This window comes from Gopherus flavomarginatus, chromosome 17, assembly GCF_025201925.1.
Source record: "Gopherus flavomarginatus isolate rGopFla2 chromosome 17, rGopFla2.mat.asm, whole genome shotgun sequence".
NCBI classification, from domain to species: Eukaryota; Metazoa; Chordata; order Testudines; family Testudinidae; genus Gopherus; species Gopherus flavomarginatus.
Window position 1 is genome coordinate 8,679,409 of NC_066633.1, and position 20,350 is coordinate 8,699,758.

Here is a 20,350-nt window from a genome sequence, read left to right on the forward strand (position 1 = left end):
ATCGCACAGTCACCTAGAGATCAGGGCCCCATTGTGCTGGGCAAGGCGCAGACACAGAGTGCGGGACAGTCCCTGCCGCAAAGAACTCCTAGTCAAGGAAGTCGTATTTTCCCCATTGAACAGCTGAGGAACTGAGGCCAAGAGAGCTAATGTGACTAGTCCAGTGTCACAGAGGGAGTCTGTGGCTGTGTCTGCACTGAAAAGAAAAGTGTAGCAGTGCCGAGTCTCAGAACTTTGGTCAATTGCCTCTGGCTCGCAGGGCTAAAAATAGTGTAGACATTCCTGCTCAGGCTGGAGCTGAGGCTTCAAGACCATCCACTCTCACTGGTTCTCAGAGCCGGGTTCTGTCCTGAGCGGGAGTGTCCAACGCTGCTATTTTTAGCCCTGCGGCCTGAGCCCTGCAAGCCAGAGTCAGTTGACCCGCGCTCTGAGACTTGACTCTGAGGGTTTGCCTTTGCAGTACAGATGTACCCACAGACGGAGCCAGGAAATTAACCTAGCTCTGTGGAATCCTAGCCTTACCCATGAGACCATCCTTTCTGTCTCAGGTATCAGTGCTTTTCCACTCCTGCTTTTCCACTCCCCTCCAAGGGTCCCCAGCAGAGCAATGCATCACTCCAGTACATTGTGGATTTTTTAAAAATGAAACACTTTGTAAATCTCATATGCTAAATGGAGATTTAAATGTGTGTTCTTGGAGCTCCTTTTAAACCGGCTGCATGTTTCTGCACATGTTGAGATATCGTTAAGGGAAAAAGCCAGAGGAATAATCTGTATTGGCTGCAGCTTCGTCGGGTATTGAGTGTTCTGTAAATCTCTCCATTCAATTATTTGGCTGGGTTTGAGAATCACAGATTTACACAGTGACACTAGGCTAGGCTCTTCCCTAGCTTATGACAGGTCTCTGAAATAATGGATGAGTTACAGTATGTGGTTGCACGTGTCCTTTTTTACCAGGTACAATATACTTAATGGCAAGAAAGTGTGTGAGGGGGACGGGGGACATACAGGATTAATGGGATTTAGGGTTTAAAAAAAAAAAAACATAATCCACAGCAAGACCTGTCTCTCTGCATCTGACCCTGGATGGGTATATCATTGCATCAGTTTCCAGCCCTATAGTACTGGTGTGGAGCTGAAGGATGCAAATATCCCAGCTCTGTTCTCGACCCCACCTGCCCAGAAAAGTACACAAACCGTTGATATAAAACAGCCTGACCTTGGCAAGTGTCTTAGGCCCTGCACCTGCAAAGGGTTGTTTGATGAGACTGCTCTCGTATTGCAGATTTGACATATGTATGGGTCTTTGCAGGATCAGGGCCTTATTTTTCTATGTTTCAGCTCCTCCTTTGGAAAATGATGTTAGTACTCTGTTTCGTCACCTTTTGTCTGTCTTGTCTGTTTAGACAGTAAGCTCTTCGTGGCAGGGACTGTCTCTTACCTGGGTCTGTACAGCACCTCGTACAATGTGGTCCCGATCTCAGGCGAGGCCTCTAGTTTTCTACGGTAATGCAAACAATAATACTTGCTGAGTCCTTTCTGAGCATTTTGCTAGAAGAGAAGGGACATCATGTAGTCTGGACTGAAATGTAGGAGTCATAGCTTCCGTTACCTGGTCCTGCAACTGACTTGCTCCGTGACCTTGGGCAAGTCACTCTGCTTCTGTTTGTAAAACACGGATCATATTTGCCTACATCACGGGAATGCTGGGAAACTTAAGTGATAATGGTAAATGCCTGGGGGTCCTTAAGTTAAAGAGGGGCCTGGATATGGTGTTGGTGGTTTCATCAAACGTGAACGCTTGTGGTTTGGAAAATGTTATGGTTTCGGTATGTTATCATACTAAGAGCCTAGTCACAGGCCACGATCCCACCGCAATAGGCACTGCACAAACACAGAACAAAATAAGATGTTCCTGCCCCAAAGAGCTTCCAATCCAAGTATAAACCGAGACAGCAGACAGACAGCCAGAATGACGGGGAAGTACACGGTAACAGAGACAACACAGGTCAGTTTGATAGGCAGGGATATTAGCACACCAGCAGCCTGGCCATTGTCACAGTGTGGCTGGAAGCCAGTTATGTAGTTTTACGGCATTGGCAGGATGTGCTGTGAGCCACGCTGGAGAAATTAAGTACGTTTCTCAATTGGAAGGTTTTTATTTTACCTTTAAGCCTTCTGAGATCTAAGTTGTTTTGTTGCTTTAATGCCGCGCATGATCTGCTTTTGCAAATTGCAGCGCTAACCTGATGTAAACTGTGCAGAAGTGATTGGGGGGGGGGGAAGTCTATTAAGACGTGGGGAGAGGATTGCTGCCTATGGTGTCACCTGAAGAAAACACTTCACTGCACAAGGCTCACTGTCTAGCCGCCTCTGCATTCAGTGGTGTATGTGTAGGATTTGTGGTGTGCATGCACCATTTACCTTTGTATTTACTGAGCCTCCAGCGCCAGTCTGATTCCGAGTTCAACGCACTAACCTCCCCTAACAATGTCCAGTTTGAATAAACTGCATGCAACATACAGCAAGGAGGAAAGGCACTGTGATGACCAGTGAATCTCCAATATCTTTCGCAATAGGCTTTCTAAGAGTTATTGCTTAAACATCAAGCTAGCTAGGATCAAATGGGGGAAGCGAGTTAACGGAAAGGAATCAGAGGGGAAGTAGTGTTTGGGGAGGGAGAAGCTGTAGGACCCTGCGTGAACTTTAAATAGAGGTCGCCCATCCATTCATTCCCGTGCCTTGGACAGCATCCACGGCTTTGACTATTGGGATGCCCAGCTCGACAGGCTTGTTGATCTCTAGATGTGTGGTTTGGGGGAGGCAACGAAATAGACAGTGTAACTGGTGCACCTGGGCCGCTGGAGTTAAGGTGCATTAACTACATAATTGCTAATACATCCCCACAGCTCCTTTTAGTATGTGGGCAGTGCGATTTGTATTGCAATCATCGGGTATGAGATACGGTGCGTGGGGTGGTGTATTTGCTTACCATTGATGGAGCCATTTCATAACATGCTATGAAGGAGATTCTTCCTAGAGGTGGGTTTTTTTTTTGTTTTTTTTTAAAATGCTCCTTCCTGAAACAGATTCTTTTTAAATATATCTGTCCTGCAAATAGCCTTGAGCCACAAGATTGTAGTATTATATCCAGATTGCAAGCTCTTGAAAACAGGGGCTAACTTTTTGTTCTGTGTTTTGTACAGCGCCTAGCACAGTGGGGTCCTGGTCCATGACAGGGGCTCCCAAGTGCTACTGCAAATAATACTTTAGATAATACTACAAATAATTTAACAAAACCCGAGGATGGATCTAGACTATTCTCAGTGGTGCCAGATGACAGAACAAGAAGCAATGGTCTCAAGTTGCAGTGGGGAAGGTTTAGGTTGAATATTAGGGAAACAAATTGCACTAGGAGGGTGGTGAAGCACTGGAATGGGTTACCTAGGGAGGTGGTGGAATCTCCTTCCTTAGAGGTTTTTAAGGTCAGGCTTGACAAAGCCCTGGCTGGGAGGATTTAGTTGGGAATTGGTCCTGCTTTGAGCAGGGGGTTGGACTAGATGACCTCCTGAGGGCCCTTCCAACCCTGATATTCTATGAGTCTATGAAACAAGGGTGTTGAGCTCTGGGACTTCAGTACAACGCCCTATTAGGGTGACCAGATGTCTCGATTTTATAGGGACAGTCCCGTTTGGGGGGGGGGGGGAGCTTTTTCTTATATAGGCTCCTATTACCCCCACCCTCATCCCAATTTTTTACACTTGTTGTCTAGTCTCCCTATAGAGATAAGAACTCGGTAGGAAGTTGGGATCTGGATTCGGATCCAGACTTTTCCAAAGTCCTGATGTGTTTCGATTCAGAGTTTTGAGCCAGACCCATCTCTGTTCAGAAAGTTACCAGAAAAGAAACTGGTGTCTGAAAAGAGAAAGGAAGGCGCGGCTCTCAGAATACGCTATTTGAGAAGTAGCAGCAGAGCAGATAGGTAGATTCCCTCTACTGGGTTGTTTTGGAGCTTCTCAATCAGTGGAAAGAGGGAAAAGGAAAGGGTCCTTCCCCCTGTGTGAACAGGAACTTCATAGCAATCCAGAGTGGATGGGGTGTTAGCACTGCACCATATAATTACAGCTTAACATCTGCTCTCACCCAAACAAGCTTGGACTTAGGAAGGTTACAGGCCAATGTTGGAATTATGCCAGGGCTCTGGGACCTAGCGGTTGAGGGATGAGCCACTTTACTTTGCATATTGCAGTGATCCCCAACCTTTTTCGTCTGGTCCTCCGTGGCGGCAGACGAGCATCCTCCGAAATTCCGCTGGCAGGCAGCAGCATCAATAGCTGTCGCCGCCAAAACGCCGCTGACAAGTAGCGTCATCCAGAGGTGTCGCCGCCAATATACCACCAAAAATCGGCGGCATTTCAGCAGTGACGCCTCTGGATGACACAGCTTGTCAGTGGCATTTCGGCGGATGCTCGTCCACCGGCCAATTCGCGGGCGCACTTAGATGCCCCGGTGGGTGCCATGGCGCTCACAGGCACTGCATTGGGGACCCCTGGGGGAGGACAGATTAATTGAAATGTCCCTTCTACGCCCCACTAGGGTGACCAGATATCCCGATTTTATAGGGACAATCCCAATATTTGGGGCTTTTTCTTATATAGAGGCTTTTCCCCCCCACCTGCTTTCCCGATTTTTCACACTTGCTGTCTGGTCATCCTACTCCCCACCAGCGTAATTTTGGTGACAGAATTTCCCACACAGGCTCAAACATGCTTCTCTAAAAACCTCAGTGTTTCGATGTTAAAAAGGCGGTGCCGTAAAAGAGTGTTAATACTTCACTGAGCAGTTATATCGGGGGAGTAGCTGTTTGCTTTGCACTTTCCCATTTTTTTTTATAATGAGTAATAACTGCCGGCAAATGTTTCTGATTAAATCCTCTCCAGGCTGTTGATTTATGGCGAGTACTGTAGCCATATGGAATGCGCCCAAAATACCCTGAACGGTCTCATTGCAAACAAAGAGGACGTTCGGCAAAAAGTTGAGGTAAGTGGACGTGGGGGGGAGTGGGATGATGGCCGGGGTGTTCAATCCAAAAGTTCTTTTGTGTTCTGCCTCCCTTCCTGGTTTTACTTCGTTGTCGGGTTTAGACACAGCTGCTGGGATTGAATGATTAAGGCGAATTTCCCAATAGCTTGGATGAAAGAGGGAAGGAAGAATTGGGGGGGCTGATTCTGGGGCAGCACAAGGGGGTTGGCTGGCAAAGATAGCGTCAGCCACTCAGATTGTGGGTCTGCCAGTCTGCCACCTGGCATAAATCAGAGCAGCCCAGGCATTCTTTACTTGGGCTACTGAGCAGCCCAGAATCGCCACAATACCTTGTACTATTGTCCTTCTGCCTCCCACTCCCACCCCATGCAGGGCCAGTGCTAGAGAAGTTCCCACTAGCCCCTTGTAGCTTTTTAAAAGCCACTGTACGGAGCAGGGGGCAGAATCGGCCTCTGACACCTGTGTAGCCTCCATGGCGCAAGGCTTAAAGCTACCATGTTTAGACTTTCATGAATGTGTTTCATTTCCCGCCCCCCCTTTTTAAATACTCTGGCTTTGTAGCAAGAAGGCCCCCAAAGCCTCCCCCAGCCAGCCAGTTGTGTCACGATAAATGAGAGCCATAGATGATGGGAAAGATCTGATTCATCATCCCTCTGCAAGGTGCTGAGCACCCTCAGCGCCCATTTAGAGATTCATGGATTTTCAGGCCAGAAGGATCGTTCTCTCTGACCTCCTACCTGGCACAAGCCAGTGGATTTCACCGAGTCTTTCCTGCAGTGAGCCCCACGGAAGATCACTGTTCATGTCGCTGGAAGATCAGCACCTTATAGGACTGGCCCCTGGATCATTCAGCCCACCTCCTCAGTGAAACGGCTTTCACAGTGGATTGGACTAACTCAGCACAGCAGATTTCCCACATATCCTGTCATTCCCATCCACCATTTCCCCCCTCAGTAAAGCCCATCTGCAACCTCCTCACGTTTCAAAAGCATCCTAGGACTGCATGTGTGAATAACTCTCAGCCTTGTTTCTGCCCCCCAAGACAGAGAAAGTCACCTCTGATGGCTCCACCCAGGAAGATGAAATCACTCCCTGCCTCAGTCCTTGGGGCGTTCTGCGCCTGATCCAAAGCCAGGGGGAGTCTTTCCATTGACTCCAGTGGGCTTTGGATCAGGTGCCTATGTCACTGGTGCTGAATTTCTGGCAGATGTTTGTGCAGCTGGAGCCAGGTGCATTGCGGGCAGTTTCCACGTGCAGTTCTGGCAGCTCATGCTCTGGGTCAGCCCAGCCCTTCCTCCCTCTGATGCTCCAGTTTTGTGCCTCCCTTGAGCACAGATTTTTGGACCATGTTCAGTTCTGGCACAAGCTGTTACGACCTATTGAAGTCAATGGGGACATGGGCCTACTTACACTGACTCGGCGTTGGGGACTGAATTGTTCTGTCTCCTGTGCTGTGTGCCCAGATAGCTCCTTGGGGCTAGGACAGCAAGACCACCAGACCCATCTTCTCTTTACATAAATAGGAATCTATCGCATGGGCTACCAGGCTAAGGATGATCTCTCTATCTAGTCTAGACACGTCTCTGGCCCCCACTATGGTGGTAGCTGAGCCCCGCACAATCTTTAGTGTATTTATCCTCGCAATACCCCTGTGAGGTGGAGGTAGAGTGACCAGATGTCCCGATTTTTGGGTATAGGCTCCTGTTACCCCTCACCTCCTGTCCCGAGTTTTCACATTTGCTGTCTGGTCACCCTAGATAGAGGAGCCAGAAAGGACAGGTTGCTTGAGCTGCTAGTTGTTTCCAGCCATTATTCCTGCTTCATTCGCGATGTTAATCTCGAATTGCTGGGCTGCCTCTGCATGTTATTTTACTGTCCACAAACGGCCTGTGATTCACCATGCAAATGCAGTGACGTGGTTACGAACTGAATCCCTTCTTATAACCCCTACCCCTTGGCTCTCACATCAAAATATTACGATCCAGATTATGCCCAATACCCACAGTGCCGCTGCTGTGACCTCTAGCTGTTCATCCATTTCTCCTTATTTAATTACATTTCCGCTTGTTAGCAGAGCCTATCTCTCTGCGTAGCCTAATACACATTGTATCAGGCCCATCGCAATGCACTAGTCTTATAGTTTAATACTGTCTGGGATAAGGGAGACGCTTTCTCACTTTCTAGGTGGCTCCCCGCTCTAGTAGATTCGGGGCAGTCGCTCACTATGTCCCTGTCACTACTTCCCCTCTGTGAACTGGATCGGATTCCCATCAAAACCGACCAATGCTGCCCCTGGATCTGCTGGAGTGGTCACTACTTGAGCATTCTGAAACATGGTGCCACTCCCCTACTCCCCAGAAGGCTGGGGAGTTTGCTCCAAGCACTTCTGTCCCCTCCCTGGAGAGAGGAAGCAAGAGTCTCAAACCTAGGTCTCCCACATGCAAAGGAGCACAGCTAGCTGTGCAGGAGTGGAAGTGAGAGGTGGCACTGTGTGTGTGTGATGGAACTGGGACATCCGCCCCAACCCTACTGGAAAAATTAGGAGCGAATAATGCATTGTGCTTTGAGAGTTTACAGAAGCAAACTAAAGCAGCTTGAGAAGAATTTTTTCATCATTGATTTTATTTCATTGTTAGGAATGCACATTGAAGGTCCAGGATGGGAAGTTTAAATTGCAAGATCTGTTGGTGGTACCAATGCAAAGGGTCTTGAAGTATCATCTCCTGTTAAAAGTAAGTGTTTCTGAATCAAAATTTTCCTTGCGGTGGCCATTCTTGTTGTAGCATCTCTGGGCTTTTCCTATAGCAAATGGAATCAGCAGAGCAAGGGATTTTTTATCTTTAAATGAAATCATTACTAGAGCTGCTTAAAGACACATAATGTTTGTGTCATCTTTTAAAGTACAATGACCAAGGGTAATTCCGCACTAGTTGGCCATGAGAGGCAGTTAATGAATATAAAATAATCTTTCATAGAATCTGATTGTGTGAAATTCCTCCCGTCAGCTCAGTGTAACAGATCCACCAAGCACCAAGAGCTTTGCTGGTTCGTCTCCTTATAGTTATAGCTGCCGACTGACTGCCACAGCTTCGTTGCTATATGTTCACAGTGGCATGCAGTGATTGCTTGTATTGTGCGCTGTTACAGGAGGTGGGCAGTGGTGTGTGAAACTTTCCTAACGCGCTCAGAATATTTTTTGCAGGAGCTTCTCAGCCATTCGTCTGATCGGCCAGAAAAGCAACAACTCAAGGAAGCTTTGGAAGCCATGCAGGTAGGAGATGAGTGACACAGTCCACCCACAGGGAACTGGTAGAAGCAACATGCCCTTGAACGTTAGGCTGAAATGATGGAGATCAGTCAGGGTCACGCTATTATTATTTATCTGTGTTACAGTAGCACCAAGAGGTCAGTGCCCCGTTGCTTTAGGCCCGGTACAAACACATAACAGAAACCATTCCTGCCCCAAAGAACTTAAAACCTAAAGACTTATTTCTTCAAAGATAGTGATGCTTGCAAAGTGTTCAGGCATAGCCCGTTTCAGATCGCTTAGCTTAGAGGTGTTAAGATTCTGTAAACATGCTGCTGCTTCTTTTCTTTGCAAAAGCTGCAGGGAGAGATGTGTGTCACTACTCAGGTGAAATACTTCTACCTGGGAGGGGAAGGAAGGTCAATTACATGTAGCAAAAACTTCAGAGGGAAAAGTGTAACACATCTGGGCCGAGGATGCTTTGCTTTAGGATATGCGTGTGCACTCTAGTTGCTATTAGAAGTCATTTCACAACAAAAGCATAGTTGGCACCATTATCTCCTCTCCAAAGCACAGTGGGAAGCTGATATTGGTTGACAGTTTTGCACTGATAACCATTGTATGTAGATGTACTGCGACATTCGACTCTCATTTTCACCAGTGTAAATTTGGAGTCACTCCACTGACGTGTGTGGCGTTACTTCGAATCTACACCAGTGTTGTGGAAATCTGTCCCTCTGTGTGTTTATGTACTGTGTCTGCATGGAGCATAGATGGGGCTGCACCATCAACCAGATCTAAATACCACTGAGTGGAGTGGGTTGGGATTTTTCTATCTAAATTGTTTGGGTCTTTTTGATGGAAAATGGCTTGTCCACAAATGGAAATTTCTGTGTCTTTGAAAGTTTTGGGAGTTTCAGTGAAAACCTTGAAACCCCCAAATCTGAAAAAAATCACAAAAAAAAAATTCATTTTCCTCAGTTTTCTGCAGGTTTCTCTGGTTTTACAGTCATGTAATTCAGAGCGGAATCGGCTTGTAGGACCAGCCATTAAACCCAGATTGTCTTCATGACCCTGTAGAATATTTACCACTGAGCTGCCCTCTATGTTCTGAGATCACTTTGTTTGTTTTCTGCCTCAGAGGATCAGCTTTTTTTCTAATGACACTGCATTTCCTAGGACTTACATAAGTTGAGTGACCTTTTTAGTCATTATCCCTGGTAGCCAGTGATCCAGCGCTGGTATATAGTTCATGGGAACATGAAGGTTGTTTGAAGGACATTGCAGTCTAATCTACTGTTGCTAACAAGCACTGACCTACCTTGATTCTCTTACATTACAAAGCTAAACTTGTGGGTTCCACCGAAGTAGTTTTCTGAAGCCCTTCTTTCTGCAACGTGAATGATCTAAGTGCTGCCTATGACTCCCTGAATGCCGTGGGTGGCTTCTTACCTTCCAGACCAACTGTGAATTGAAAGTTTTTGGTTTTGTACTGCAAGGATCAAGAATTACACCAGTCGTGCCCAAGACTGTTGCATGCAATGTACCTTTGACGCCTGCCACCGTCAGTGGGAATTAAGGATGCCCAGCAATTTCCAGAGTAATGCCTGGGGGGAGGGGAAAGGCTGATTCAGTGAGGAACTTAGAGGTGCCTAGCTCCACGTTGATGGGACTGCTCACGTGCTTTAAGTTAGGCGTGTGTTAAGTGCTTTGTTGAGCTGAGGTTGTAGTGCCTGAAATCCACGTTTCACGCACAAATGTATAAGGGGGAACAGTCCCTATTACGATATAAGGCCTGATCTGGAGTTGATGGGCATCTGTCTATTGATTTCAGTGTGCACTGAGTCAGACCCGTAGAGCTTGAATCATATTGATTATTATCCCTGAGATTTCTCCCACTGCATTGGAAAATTCAACCAATGTATGGGTGGGATTGTGCGGGGTGGGGGACTACTGAGGTCCATGGACAGAGATTTATAATATAAACCTGGATGGTGAGCAAGGATTTAAATGGCAGAGGAGGAATTGGAAAGGAGACTCTTTGAAAATATATGGAAAGAAAGAGCCACGACGTGTCCTTCCCTTCCCCCACTTTTCACTATCTGAGAATAAGTCTACACTGCAGAAACAAAAGACCCATTACAGCAAGTTTACAGCAATGTAGACATTCTGACTTAGGCTGGAGTCCAGGCTCCAAAAGCATCCCCCTCTCTGGGTTCCAGAGTCCAGGTTCCAGCCTGAACCCGAACGCCTACACTGCTATTTTTAGCCCCATCACGTGAGCCCAAATCATTTGACCTTGGTTCTGAGACTTGCTACAGTGGGTCTCTTTTTTTTTTTTTTTTTTTTTTGCAATGTAAATATACCGCAAGTGCTGGTGTGAGCTATTCCGTCTGATATCCGGAACTCCCCACCTGAAAAATTCACTGTTCACTGGGCGATTAGTGAAATTTGGTGATAGTTTAAAAAAGGAAGAAAGAGTCACAGAGACTTTTTCACGCATTGCAGGATTCTGTCTTTCCCCTATTTGATTCCTTTGGTGGCTGTGTATGTTCTGAAGAGATCAGGTTTTGCTGAATAAGATGCAATGTCAATAATAAAAAATCCTGGCTGTGCTAAAGGTTCAGTGTTTTCTTTTTAAAGCTGCCAGTAGCCATCTGTCATAACATTTTTCCCAGATCTGGACCTTAGTGTCCAAAATATGGGTGTTAGCATGAAAACCTCCAAGCTTAGTTATCAGCTTGGACCTGGTAAAGCTGCCACCAGCCAGGAATCTATACAGTGCCTGGCGCACTGTGGTCTCCCCAAAACCTTCCCTGGGGGACCCCCAGACTCAGATTCCTTGAGTCTCACAACAAAGAAGAATAAACCATTTCCCTTCCCCCCTCCGGGTGTTCCCTCCCTGGGTTCCTGGAGAGATATACAGAAGCAAGCTCCGTGAATCTAAACAGAGGGACTCCACCCTCCCTGTTTCCAGTCCTGGAAACACAAGTACTTCCCCCCTCACCCAGAGGGTATGCAAAGTCAGGTTAGTAAATCTAACACAAAGAGATTTTCCCCCCTTGACTTCTTCCTCCCACCAATTCCCTGGTGAGCTGCAGACTCAATTCCCTGGAGTCCCCGCTAAAGAAAAAACTCCAACAAGTCTTAAAAAGAAGGCTTTATAAAAAAAAGAAAGAAAAGGACATAAAAATGGTCTCTCTGTATTAAGGTGACAAATTGCTTAAAAGAAAAATGAATAAACAGCCTTATTCAAAAAGAATACAGTTCAAAACATTCCTGCAACTACACACATGTAAATACAAAAGAAAATAATATAAACCTTGTTGTCTTACTATTCTTGCACTTACAACTTGGAAACAGAAGATTAGAAAGCTGGAGATAGAAAAATCACTCTCAGAGCCGAGAGGGCACAGACACACGACAAAGGACAAAGAACTCACACCCAAAACTTCCCTCCACCCAGATTTGAAAAAGTCTTGTTTCCTGATTGGTCCTCTGGTCAGGTGTTTCAGGTTACTCCTTTCCAGGTGAAAGTGACATTAACCCTTAGCTATCTGTTTATGACACCATCAGACAGGATCGTTTGCTTCTGTTTTCACACCATCACAAGGGTATAGATTTGACTCAGCGTTGGACTTGCCATGGTCACAGCAAGCAGCAAAATTTTACTTTAATTGGTATGAAAATCTAGGCTTAGTTTTCAAATGGTTTATTTCATCTAGAGTCCAGCCTTGTTCATTAGCTGGACGATTCTAGCGCTCCTGTGCACCAGTGATGGGAAACTCAGACGTCTAGTTAGCCAAGCCTAGAGCTGAATTGTCCCAGGGGCTTCAACCTCACTTCTGATTTTCCATGCATGGTCATTTGCATGAGCTAGCAGTAGAATTTGCACCAGACAATGGCATTTGCGCAAGATTTGCACATGTAAGTCTTTGGCTATGCAAAATCCCATCGCCTGGGTGCCCAGTTTTGCACACAAATCACTGCGTACAATGCAAAGGTTTCTTTAATGCTTGTTACGTTGCGAAGGGGCCCAGTTTTCACATCTGGTCAAGCTGATGGTTCACTGTAGCTCTCAAGGCTGTGGTTCTCCCATGTTTGCAAGATGGCCTGTTCCATAGGAGGAAGCAGATGAGAAGGGAAGTGACTTCAGGTGACTTTGACATACAGGGGAATCTTACTTCACCTGATCACTTTCCCCTTTTTCCCCATCCTAACTATTACCAACACTGACTATTTTAATGGATATTATGTGATGTTATATAAGTATTGTCACTTAAGATTACGATTATCATCTCTGATTAATCCTTATGTTGGAAAGCTGTAGAAAGTTTGCACCCAGGGAGATGTCTTGAAAAATTCTGTGTTGTTCAGATTTAATCCAAGCTGACAAGAATTATAATTGAGGGAAAAGAGACAGAGGCATCTAGATGAGAGGCCATAAATATATTAAAAAATACTGTTCAAGATGTAGTAAGAAATTAGTGTGGTGGAAGGGTTAGAGAAGTCTTTCTCTGCCCTCTGGATCAGAATTCAGGTAACTGGGGAATTTGGCCAGAGAATGCACTAACCAGGAGAAATCTGATCTCTGTAATGCAAAGGCACACTTGGTTACTGTGACTATTTTCAGCACAGGAACAGTTCCACTAAAGTTTTCCCTTGTATTGGAAGAATTATTTTACAGATGTCTGAACCATTTGCAGTTGGGATGTTAGAGGTTGTGTGTGTTCAGGGCTCCCATAGCTATTTTGCAAGATGCTTTACCTTTATAAGAACTCCATTGCTGTTGCTGAAATAAGTCCCAATCCAGCAAAGTGCTTAAGCACATGTTTAAAGTCACATCAAAGTACATGGGAGGACTGAAATGTTTTTAGGGCTAAAAAGTTGTCAAGAGGTTTAGGAGCAAATATAGACATGGTCCTTGTCCAGAGTAGCTTACTGTCTGTTTAGTTAATATGTAGACAGAGGATGGGCAGAGGTACAGTGGTTAAGAATGTCTGGCACGTGCCTTTTGCACTAGGCTGATGATGAATGGAGTGAAGAAGGAGTTGAAAGAAAAGGGAGTGTTGAGGTTAAAGGCACTGAGTGAGAATGGAGTAGAAAGAAATTAAAGAGTTTTCTGACCCTTCTCAAAGAGTTATGCTGGATGGAACTGGAACGTAAGCTCAGGTAGCCACTGAATGGAAAGTCAGGACTGTGCTTTCTAAGACTTTCTAAGGGTACGTTTATACTGCCCGCCGGATCAGCGGGTAGTGTTCGCTGTATCAGGGATCGATTTATCACATCTCGTCTGGACGCGATAAATCGATCCGCTAATCGACGCCCATACTCCACCTCAGCAGGAGGAGTAAACGGAGTCAACTGGGGAGCCGCGGCAGTCAACTTGCTGCCGTGAGGATGGCCAGGTAAGTCGAGCTAAGATACTTTGACTTCAGCTACGCAAATAGCATAGCTGAAGTTGCCTATCTTAGTTCGAACCCTCCCGCTAGTGTAGCCCAGGCCTAAGTCAGTCATACTTTCTAATGCTAATTTAAAATATTGCCCTCTTCTGTTCATCGGTAGAGTTGCAGTGCCTATCTAGTTATTTAACAAGAAAATCCTAGAAGGGCACATGGGAAAGGATGGAGAATGTTTGGGCCAAGATGCTTAAGGAGTCTCAGAAGGGTTGAATGATACAGCTGGCAGAGTATTGAGCACTCTTGATGTATGAGCAATGTACCGATGCAGAGATTATAGACAGTGATACCAGACATGCTTAGGTGGTTTGCTTACTTTGTTTTAATTAACTGATTCTTGTTTTAATTCCAGAAGAAATAGTTTGCGCTAGTTCTGAGTTCCCCAATTTGTATTTTCTCCCACACAGCCAATGTGCTTTCTGGTGGTTTGATTCCCACAGAGCTGCTGCTATCTTCACTTTCTGAAGTGACTCCTGAAGTCGAGTGTTTTTGGGGTTTTTTTAAGGATTCTTGATTAGAAGGGAAACAGAAATACTGAATCAACATTTGCTTTTCTCTTAAGGACTTGGCCATGTACATAAATGAAGTCAAGAGAGACAAAGAGACCTTAAAGAAAATATGTGAATTTCAGAAATCTATAGAAAACTTGGTGAGTTTGAGAATCTTCTCTTTTCCTCCTAGCCCCCGACTTTTACTTTTATCTTTATTAACATTCTTGGACTCTCCAGGAAAGTATTAACAAATTTCATTATCACCTATACTTATCTTTAAAAGACCAGTTTGTATTTGATCAACCTCTTATTATTATCTGTGTATTAATTTTGTTCAAATTCCAAAAAGTGGAACCCATACATTATAAATCTATTTGATCCTGATGTGGGACTGTCATTTTTTTCCAATGAAAGGATTTCCATACTTTTTTTCAGCATGTCGCTAATGTTGGGGGACCGTCCTTTTCCAAAAATGAATTCTTGCACATCTGGCTGCTGTTTAAAATTTAAAAAATTTTATTTTGGTGTTAAGCAGGTAGAGAGAGGAGATGAATAAACATTTTTATGAACAAGAGTATAGCCCGGTGTACAAGGGAAAGAGCAGCACCAGTAATATATTTCTGAGCATAGAACTCCAAAAATACATCTATCTTTCAAACCACATGAGGGACTGATCTGCTGAAGTGCAGCTGAAGTCAATGGGAGCTGAGTACACTCAGCACTGCACACCTCTTTGTGTTATCCGGAGTCCGGAGGACACTGTCGACTTTAATAGATGATTCTTTAACAGACTTGAGACAGAATCCCCAGTTTTCAAGAGAAACCTGAGAAAACTCCAGAGAAGGATGTAGACCTTTGCAGCTCATAGGTTTTGATTGGAACAGTCATGATAAGCCATGATCTGTATGAGAAATGAGATGTGTGGTGCTCTTTAAAAATTGGAATGCGAATGGGTACTTTTAGCATCTGCTTTTCCCTGCTGCAGTCTGAGAGCTGGTGTGACATGCAGAAGATGAAATGTTAGCAAAGCAGTCATTTCTTGCTTCAAATCAATCCCACACACACTCTGCTCTGTGTTTAATTTCGTTCCTCGGAAGCGGATGTTATGGATTTATTCTCATTATGTATACACAACCCACACAGCTCAGCAATGAAATAACCATAGACTATATGCACAGCTGTATACAATATGTATTTTTCTGATCAACAGTGAAGCTTCAAGATTTTTTTAATAAAAAAGAGCACTCTGTAGGTGAAGTGTTTCATATCACTCAATAACAGTGGTGTATTGAGTAGCATTTGCAAGGGCTTTGGGGGGCAAGAGAGATTCATGATTCTGGTCTCTGAATCTGCCCCAAATCTCTGGTTTTGGTTCCAGATGGGAGCCATAATTGGAAGGCCTCTATTTTCTGTTTCCAGTGCATTTTCAATAGAAAATCTCCTGAGAGTAGCTGATCTCGTGAGATTTCTGCCACCCAGAGTGGAAATCTTGCAAAAATTATTTGACCGCTAAACTTTGCACCCAGATTCTTGACTTGACTTGTCATCAAACCCAAACACTAGCCTCAGGGTTCTAACACCACTTTTAGGGTTGTTTTCTATGGTAACTGTCACCTATTGATATTCCATCTGGCTTTAGGTGATACTGTTTATATGAATCTCTGCCATTCAAGATAGACCCCATAGTATAATCTTATGCGAGTGCACCTTCTCTGTTTACTGAGTCTTTGGAATGTTCTCCCTCTGTGTATTCAAGTCCATCCCAGCTAACATTACTAGTGAGGTGATTCACTTTTTGGTTATGTGTTTTGGTGAGTGGTGGTTCTTTCCTTTGCTAGGGGCCCATTTTGGAATCTGAGCTGGGTTTGGGTGATGGTGGGGGAGGAGGGACTTTATTACCCTTTGGAAACTGTCGTCTTTGTTTCTTTACGTTTTTGTGCCACATTCAGAGACTTTTTGGGTTCAGAAATAAAGGCCTCTCTTTGCTAACATACGTTTTGCTGTCCGCAGCAAGGGAAACTGGAAGAATTCGGGAGGCCAAAGATAGATGGTGAACTGAAAGTCCGTTCAATAGTGAACCATACCAAGCAGGACAGGTGAGCGAATGAAGAAACAAAGAAATGGACAGTGAAAAAAGACAACATTCTCCCAGAAAGCCAAGTTACAAGAAACACCATTCAAAATGCTAAATGTAGCACAGGGCTCCTTATTGCTATGCACCTGGGGTAGTGTGACCAGATGTCCTGGTTTTATAGGGACAGTCCCAATATTTGGGGCTTTGTCTTATATAGGCACCTATTACCCTGTCCCAATTTTTCACACTTGCTGGCTGGTCACCCTAGCCGGGGGCTCTGATGCAGCTTAACATCTGTCGTAGAATCATAATGGGTTTAGATCCATAGGTCACGGGCTCAGTCCTGGCTCATGCTGATCCACCCAGGGGCATCGCCTTACACTTGGTGGCTGGTATAAGAAATTGAGCTGGGCAGGCTTCTGAGATTCCCTGACCAGGGTGTGTGCGGAACCTGCAGGTAGATGGCGTTGCTTTCTGTCCCCTTCTAGTGGCTGAAGCACAGAGGTTTATGAATCGCCTACAGTCTTTAAGCTAAAGAAGCTTGGAAAGTAGAAGCTCCTGCTTTTAGGTGCAGAGGCTCCAGGTTCAATTCCCATTGCTGACAACCCACCTAGGGAGTGTTGCATTACACAGAAAAGACTGGATAATCATCCCGTCCATCCTTCTGCCAATGCAGGATTTTCCCTACCGTACGTTTTGTAGTGCATGGGCATCTAGTTTGAAGAGGCCCGATCTTCTAGAGATAAGAAGTCAGACCTTAGTATGGATTTCAGCTCTCCGCCTCCCAGCAGTTTAGTGTGTTTGAAAGCAGGTGTGGCCCATTATAAGGAGGTGACAGGTAAGCTGTGAAATTGATCTCTAGGCCCAGGTTTAGATGCTGACTAGCACTCTCCCAAAGCCTGGAGAGTGTTCACTTCCACGGTGTCTCCTCAGGCCCCAGTCATATATCCCACAATGCCCAGAGGCAGAAGCTTTCAAGTCTGATGTTAAATCATAAAAAACTGGCAATTCTAGAGTCCACAAGTTTCATCCACAGTGAAATGCTTAGGTTGTTTTTTGTTACTTTAAATCTCATTGTAAGGGGGGCTAAAGCTCTCTTGGGCTTTGCAAATGCAAACTCTTCTCTGTTCCCATTTAGATTCGCCGCCAACCCGTGGAATTGTAGGATGTGTAGTTAGGTTATAGCAGCTTACACTGATTTTGAGTCCTACAGAGAGGGCACTCAGAGGAAAGCCTTCTCTTCTTACTTTTTCTGCAGAGGCAAATAAAGCTGCGTCCCTTTTGAGGGGATTGTGTGTGCTAGGTGAACCTTTCCAGTGGCTGATTTCAGGGTGTCTCAAACAGAGCTGGGGAGCTTTTTCCTGTGTGATTACAGAGTACTGTATGTTTCCTGGAGGTTACCTACAAGTGAAATATACAACAGCTCTTAGGGGCTCTGGTTTACAGTTAGAAGAGCCTCAGGAAGCAAAACTCACATGTCTTCTCACTCTGTGGCCTGCATATGAAACACCTTTAAAACCCTCTTTGAAAGCTCTATCATCACACGAGTCAGAACATTTTCTTATAAAAAGAACTGTTGTTCTGAAGTTTTTCCAAACAAACAAACTGAAGGTTAATTTTATTTTTCACCTAATCCCTTGCCCAGTAAGACTATCTATGGGCCAAATTGTCTCCCTTGTAGTCAGTTGAGTGATACCAGCAGAACATTTGGTCCTGTGTTTCCACACATTTGATCCTCATTAATTTGGTCGTTACTTAGAAGTGCGTTGACGCCGAGCACCTTCAACGTTAAATCATTATATAGCTAGCAATGTTTCACTGTCCTGACCGGGAAATAATCTCCGCTGAGCTTTCTGTGAAAGGTGTATATATAATTAGATGTGGGATTTGGTTTCTGGCAGGTATTTATTTTTGTTCGATAAAGTGGTGATCGTCTGTAAAAGGAAAGGATACAATTATGAGTTGAAAGAAATTATCGAGCTGCTTTTCCACAAGATGACCGACGATCCCATGAACAACAAGGACATTAAGAAGGTAAGTGGACAGAGCAAGGAACTGGCTTAGCTCTCATGGGCAGCTTTCCATACCTATGCAGGTCAGTGTCCGAGGGTACCTCCTCTCCCATCGGACTTCTAAAACAGAAATAGCGCTTGTAAAATCTGGACAATGAACCCTCGATTTCAGGGCAAGGAGCTTAGGAATGGGAGGCTGAGCTGGGTCCCCTGACCTGGGGCCTACAAAAGAGCCTTCGAGAAGTTCGAATGACTTGACTGGAATGGGGGAAGCTGCTCTGTTCTTTTAGAGAAGCCACTGCCAGAGAGACTAATTCACAGACAAATTGGAAAGGATAAAAATGACCTAAAAAAAAATGGAGGATGGGGAAGAATGGGCAGGACATACGTGTGTTTATTCCAATTCACTCATCTGGGTGACTGGGCGTTAGTTGTGTGTCTCTCATTCCAGGCTCCAAGCTTCACGGTCCCCATGCCTCGGTGCATTTTACAGCATACTAAACTAATATTCTAGACTGCAGATCATGGCAAGCACAGCGGCTCTTGCGTTCTCAAGCACGAGCTCCTGAGTTGTCACTGGGAGAGGGAATGTGAGCTGGGTGGCCAGGTTTATCATTGCCTGTTATTCAGAAAAGCTAACGGGAATGAAATCTCCAGCAATAACTGTTCTGGAAAAGGCATCTCTAATGGTTACCCCTTCCTAGTGCTGCGTGGGAGTTATCAGTACTGGAGTTCAAATATCCCGGTAAAGAATGCTGTTTCTTTAAAAAATGGCCGACCCAAAGGTCGTGGTGGAAGCCTTTGTCTGGTGGGATCTTTGTAGCTTCTTGGTCTTGTCCCTCAGCAGATAACCCTCAAAGCTGTAGAAAGTGTATATTTTTCAAGGTTAGCATGGACATGGCAGGCTTTTTGCATTGGGTACACTCTTCTAAACCAAGTTTCTCTATCAGAGATACACATACTTTGCCTGGTTTTGGGCTGAGGCGATGACACAAAGGAAAATCTGCATCCCAATAGACTCCACAGCTTAGCAGCTTTGGCCACCCCGTTACTGTGGTACAATGTACAGGGTAGCAACAAGGGAGCTGTTGTGCCATTTTGAAAATAATTGGTGGTTTTGCTGCTGTGATGTTGAAGAGAGATTGCCAACCTTGTGTTTTAATGAATTGTGTTTCCACTTTGCTCTCTTATGCTTTCTAGTCTTATGGAAAAATGGTAAGCAACCACGAGATCCACTTTATTTTCTTTAACATTGTAGTGAACTGGCTAGCATGTATATGCACCACTGCCTTCTTCAGGCAGGTTGGATGTGTGTCATAGGCTTTATATGGCTGATGGTGAATGGAGAGTCTCCTTTAGCTTTAATGGCAGGGACCTGAGCTTTTGGAGCTGCAGGATCTGGGTTCTCTCCCGTCTGCTGCCATGAAATTCTGGCTGATGATGGTGTGCACCGGAGTCAACCATTAAGTCGTTTGTTGCAAGGTACAATAGAGATACAGAGCTGGTCTTTGCACCACTCCCCTGCTTTTGTCACCAGAGATTCATTGTAACCACAAAGGCAAGTAAAGAGAGCACAGTAAAACAGATTACAAATGGACCTGAATTAGCGCGCTCCCCCCCCCATGTTGTTGCTTGAGCATTCAGTACAAAGCGATGAGGGGGAAAGAACCTGATCCTTTATTTTGATCTGATCATTTATTTTGATTTCCTGTTGCAGTGGTCATATGGGTTCTACCTGATTCACCTTCAAGGAAAACAGGGCTTCCAGTTTTTCTGCAAGACGGAAGACATGAAGAGGAAGTGGATGGAGCAGTTTGAAATGGCAATGTGAGTGTTTTAAGCTTCTCTGCAAAAATCATCTCTGGGTACACACTATTGCTGCTAATGAAACATGGCCTGGTCAACTCAGTTGCTAGTTCTTAGAGCCCAGAGCTCTGATCTGCAACTCTCACTGGCTTCCATAGGACTTCCATGCACAAAGGGCTTCTAGAATTGGGTCTGATGTGATAGCATCTAACCAAATG

The 20,350-nt window shown here is 45.0% G+C and overlaps 1 protein-coding gene and 1 long non-coding RNA gene across 4 annotated transcripts in view; one reads left to right on the plus strand and one right to left on the minus strand.

The window, feature by feature from the left end:
- The window catches only part of VAV2 (vav guanine nucleotide exchange factor 2), a 316,987-nt gene that overhangs the window by 267,569 nt on the left and 29,068 nt on the right, over nt 1–20,350 (plus strand). For all 3 annotated transcript variants that reach the window (XM_050926981.1, XM_050926983.1, XM_050926982.1), the window contains 7 exons: nt 4,941–5,040; nt 7,680–7,775; nt 8,246–8,314; nt 14,312–14,398; nt 16,251–16,336; nt 18,216–18,348; nt 20,044–20,153. In XM_050926981.1, coding sequence (XP_050782938.1) covers nt 4,941–5,040; nt 7,680–7,775; nt 8,246–8,314; nt 14,312–14,398; nt 16,251–16,336; nt 18,216–18,348; nt 20,044–20,153 — 681 coding nt within the window. The remainder of the gene's footprint in view (nt 1–4,940; nt 5,041–7,679; nt 7,776–8,245; nt 8,315–14,311; nt 14,399–16,250; nt 16,337–18,215; nt 18,349–20,043; nt 20,154–20,350) is intronic.
- Nucleotides 1–20,350, minus strand: part of LOC127036231 (uncharacterized) — a 243,702-nt gene that overhangs the window by 221,718 nt on the left and 1,634 nt on the right. The window lies entirely within an intron of this gene.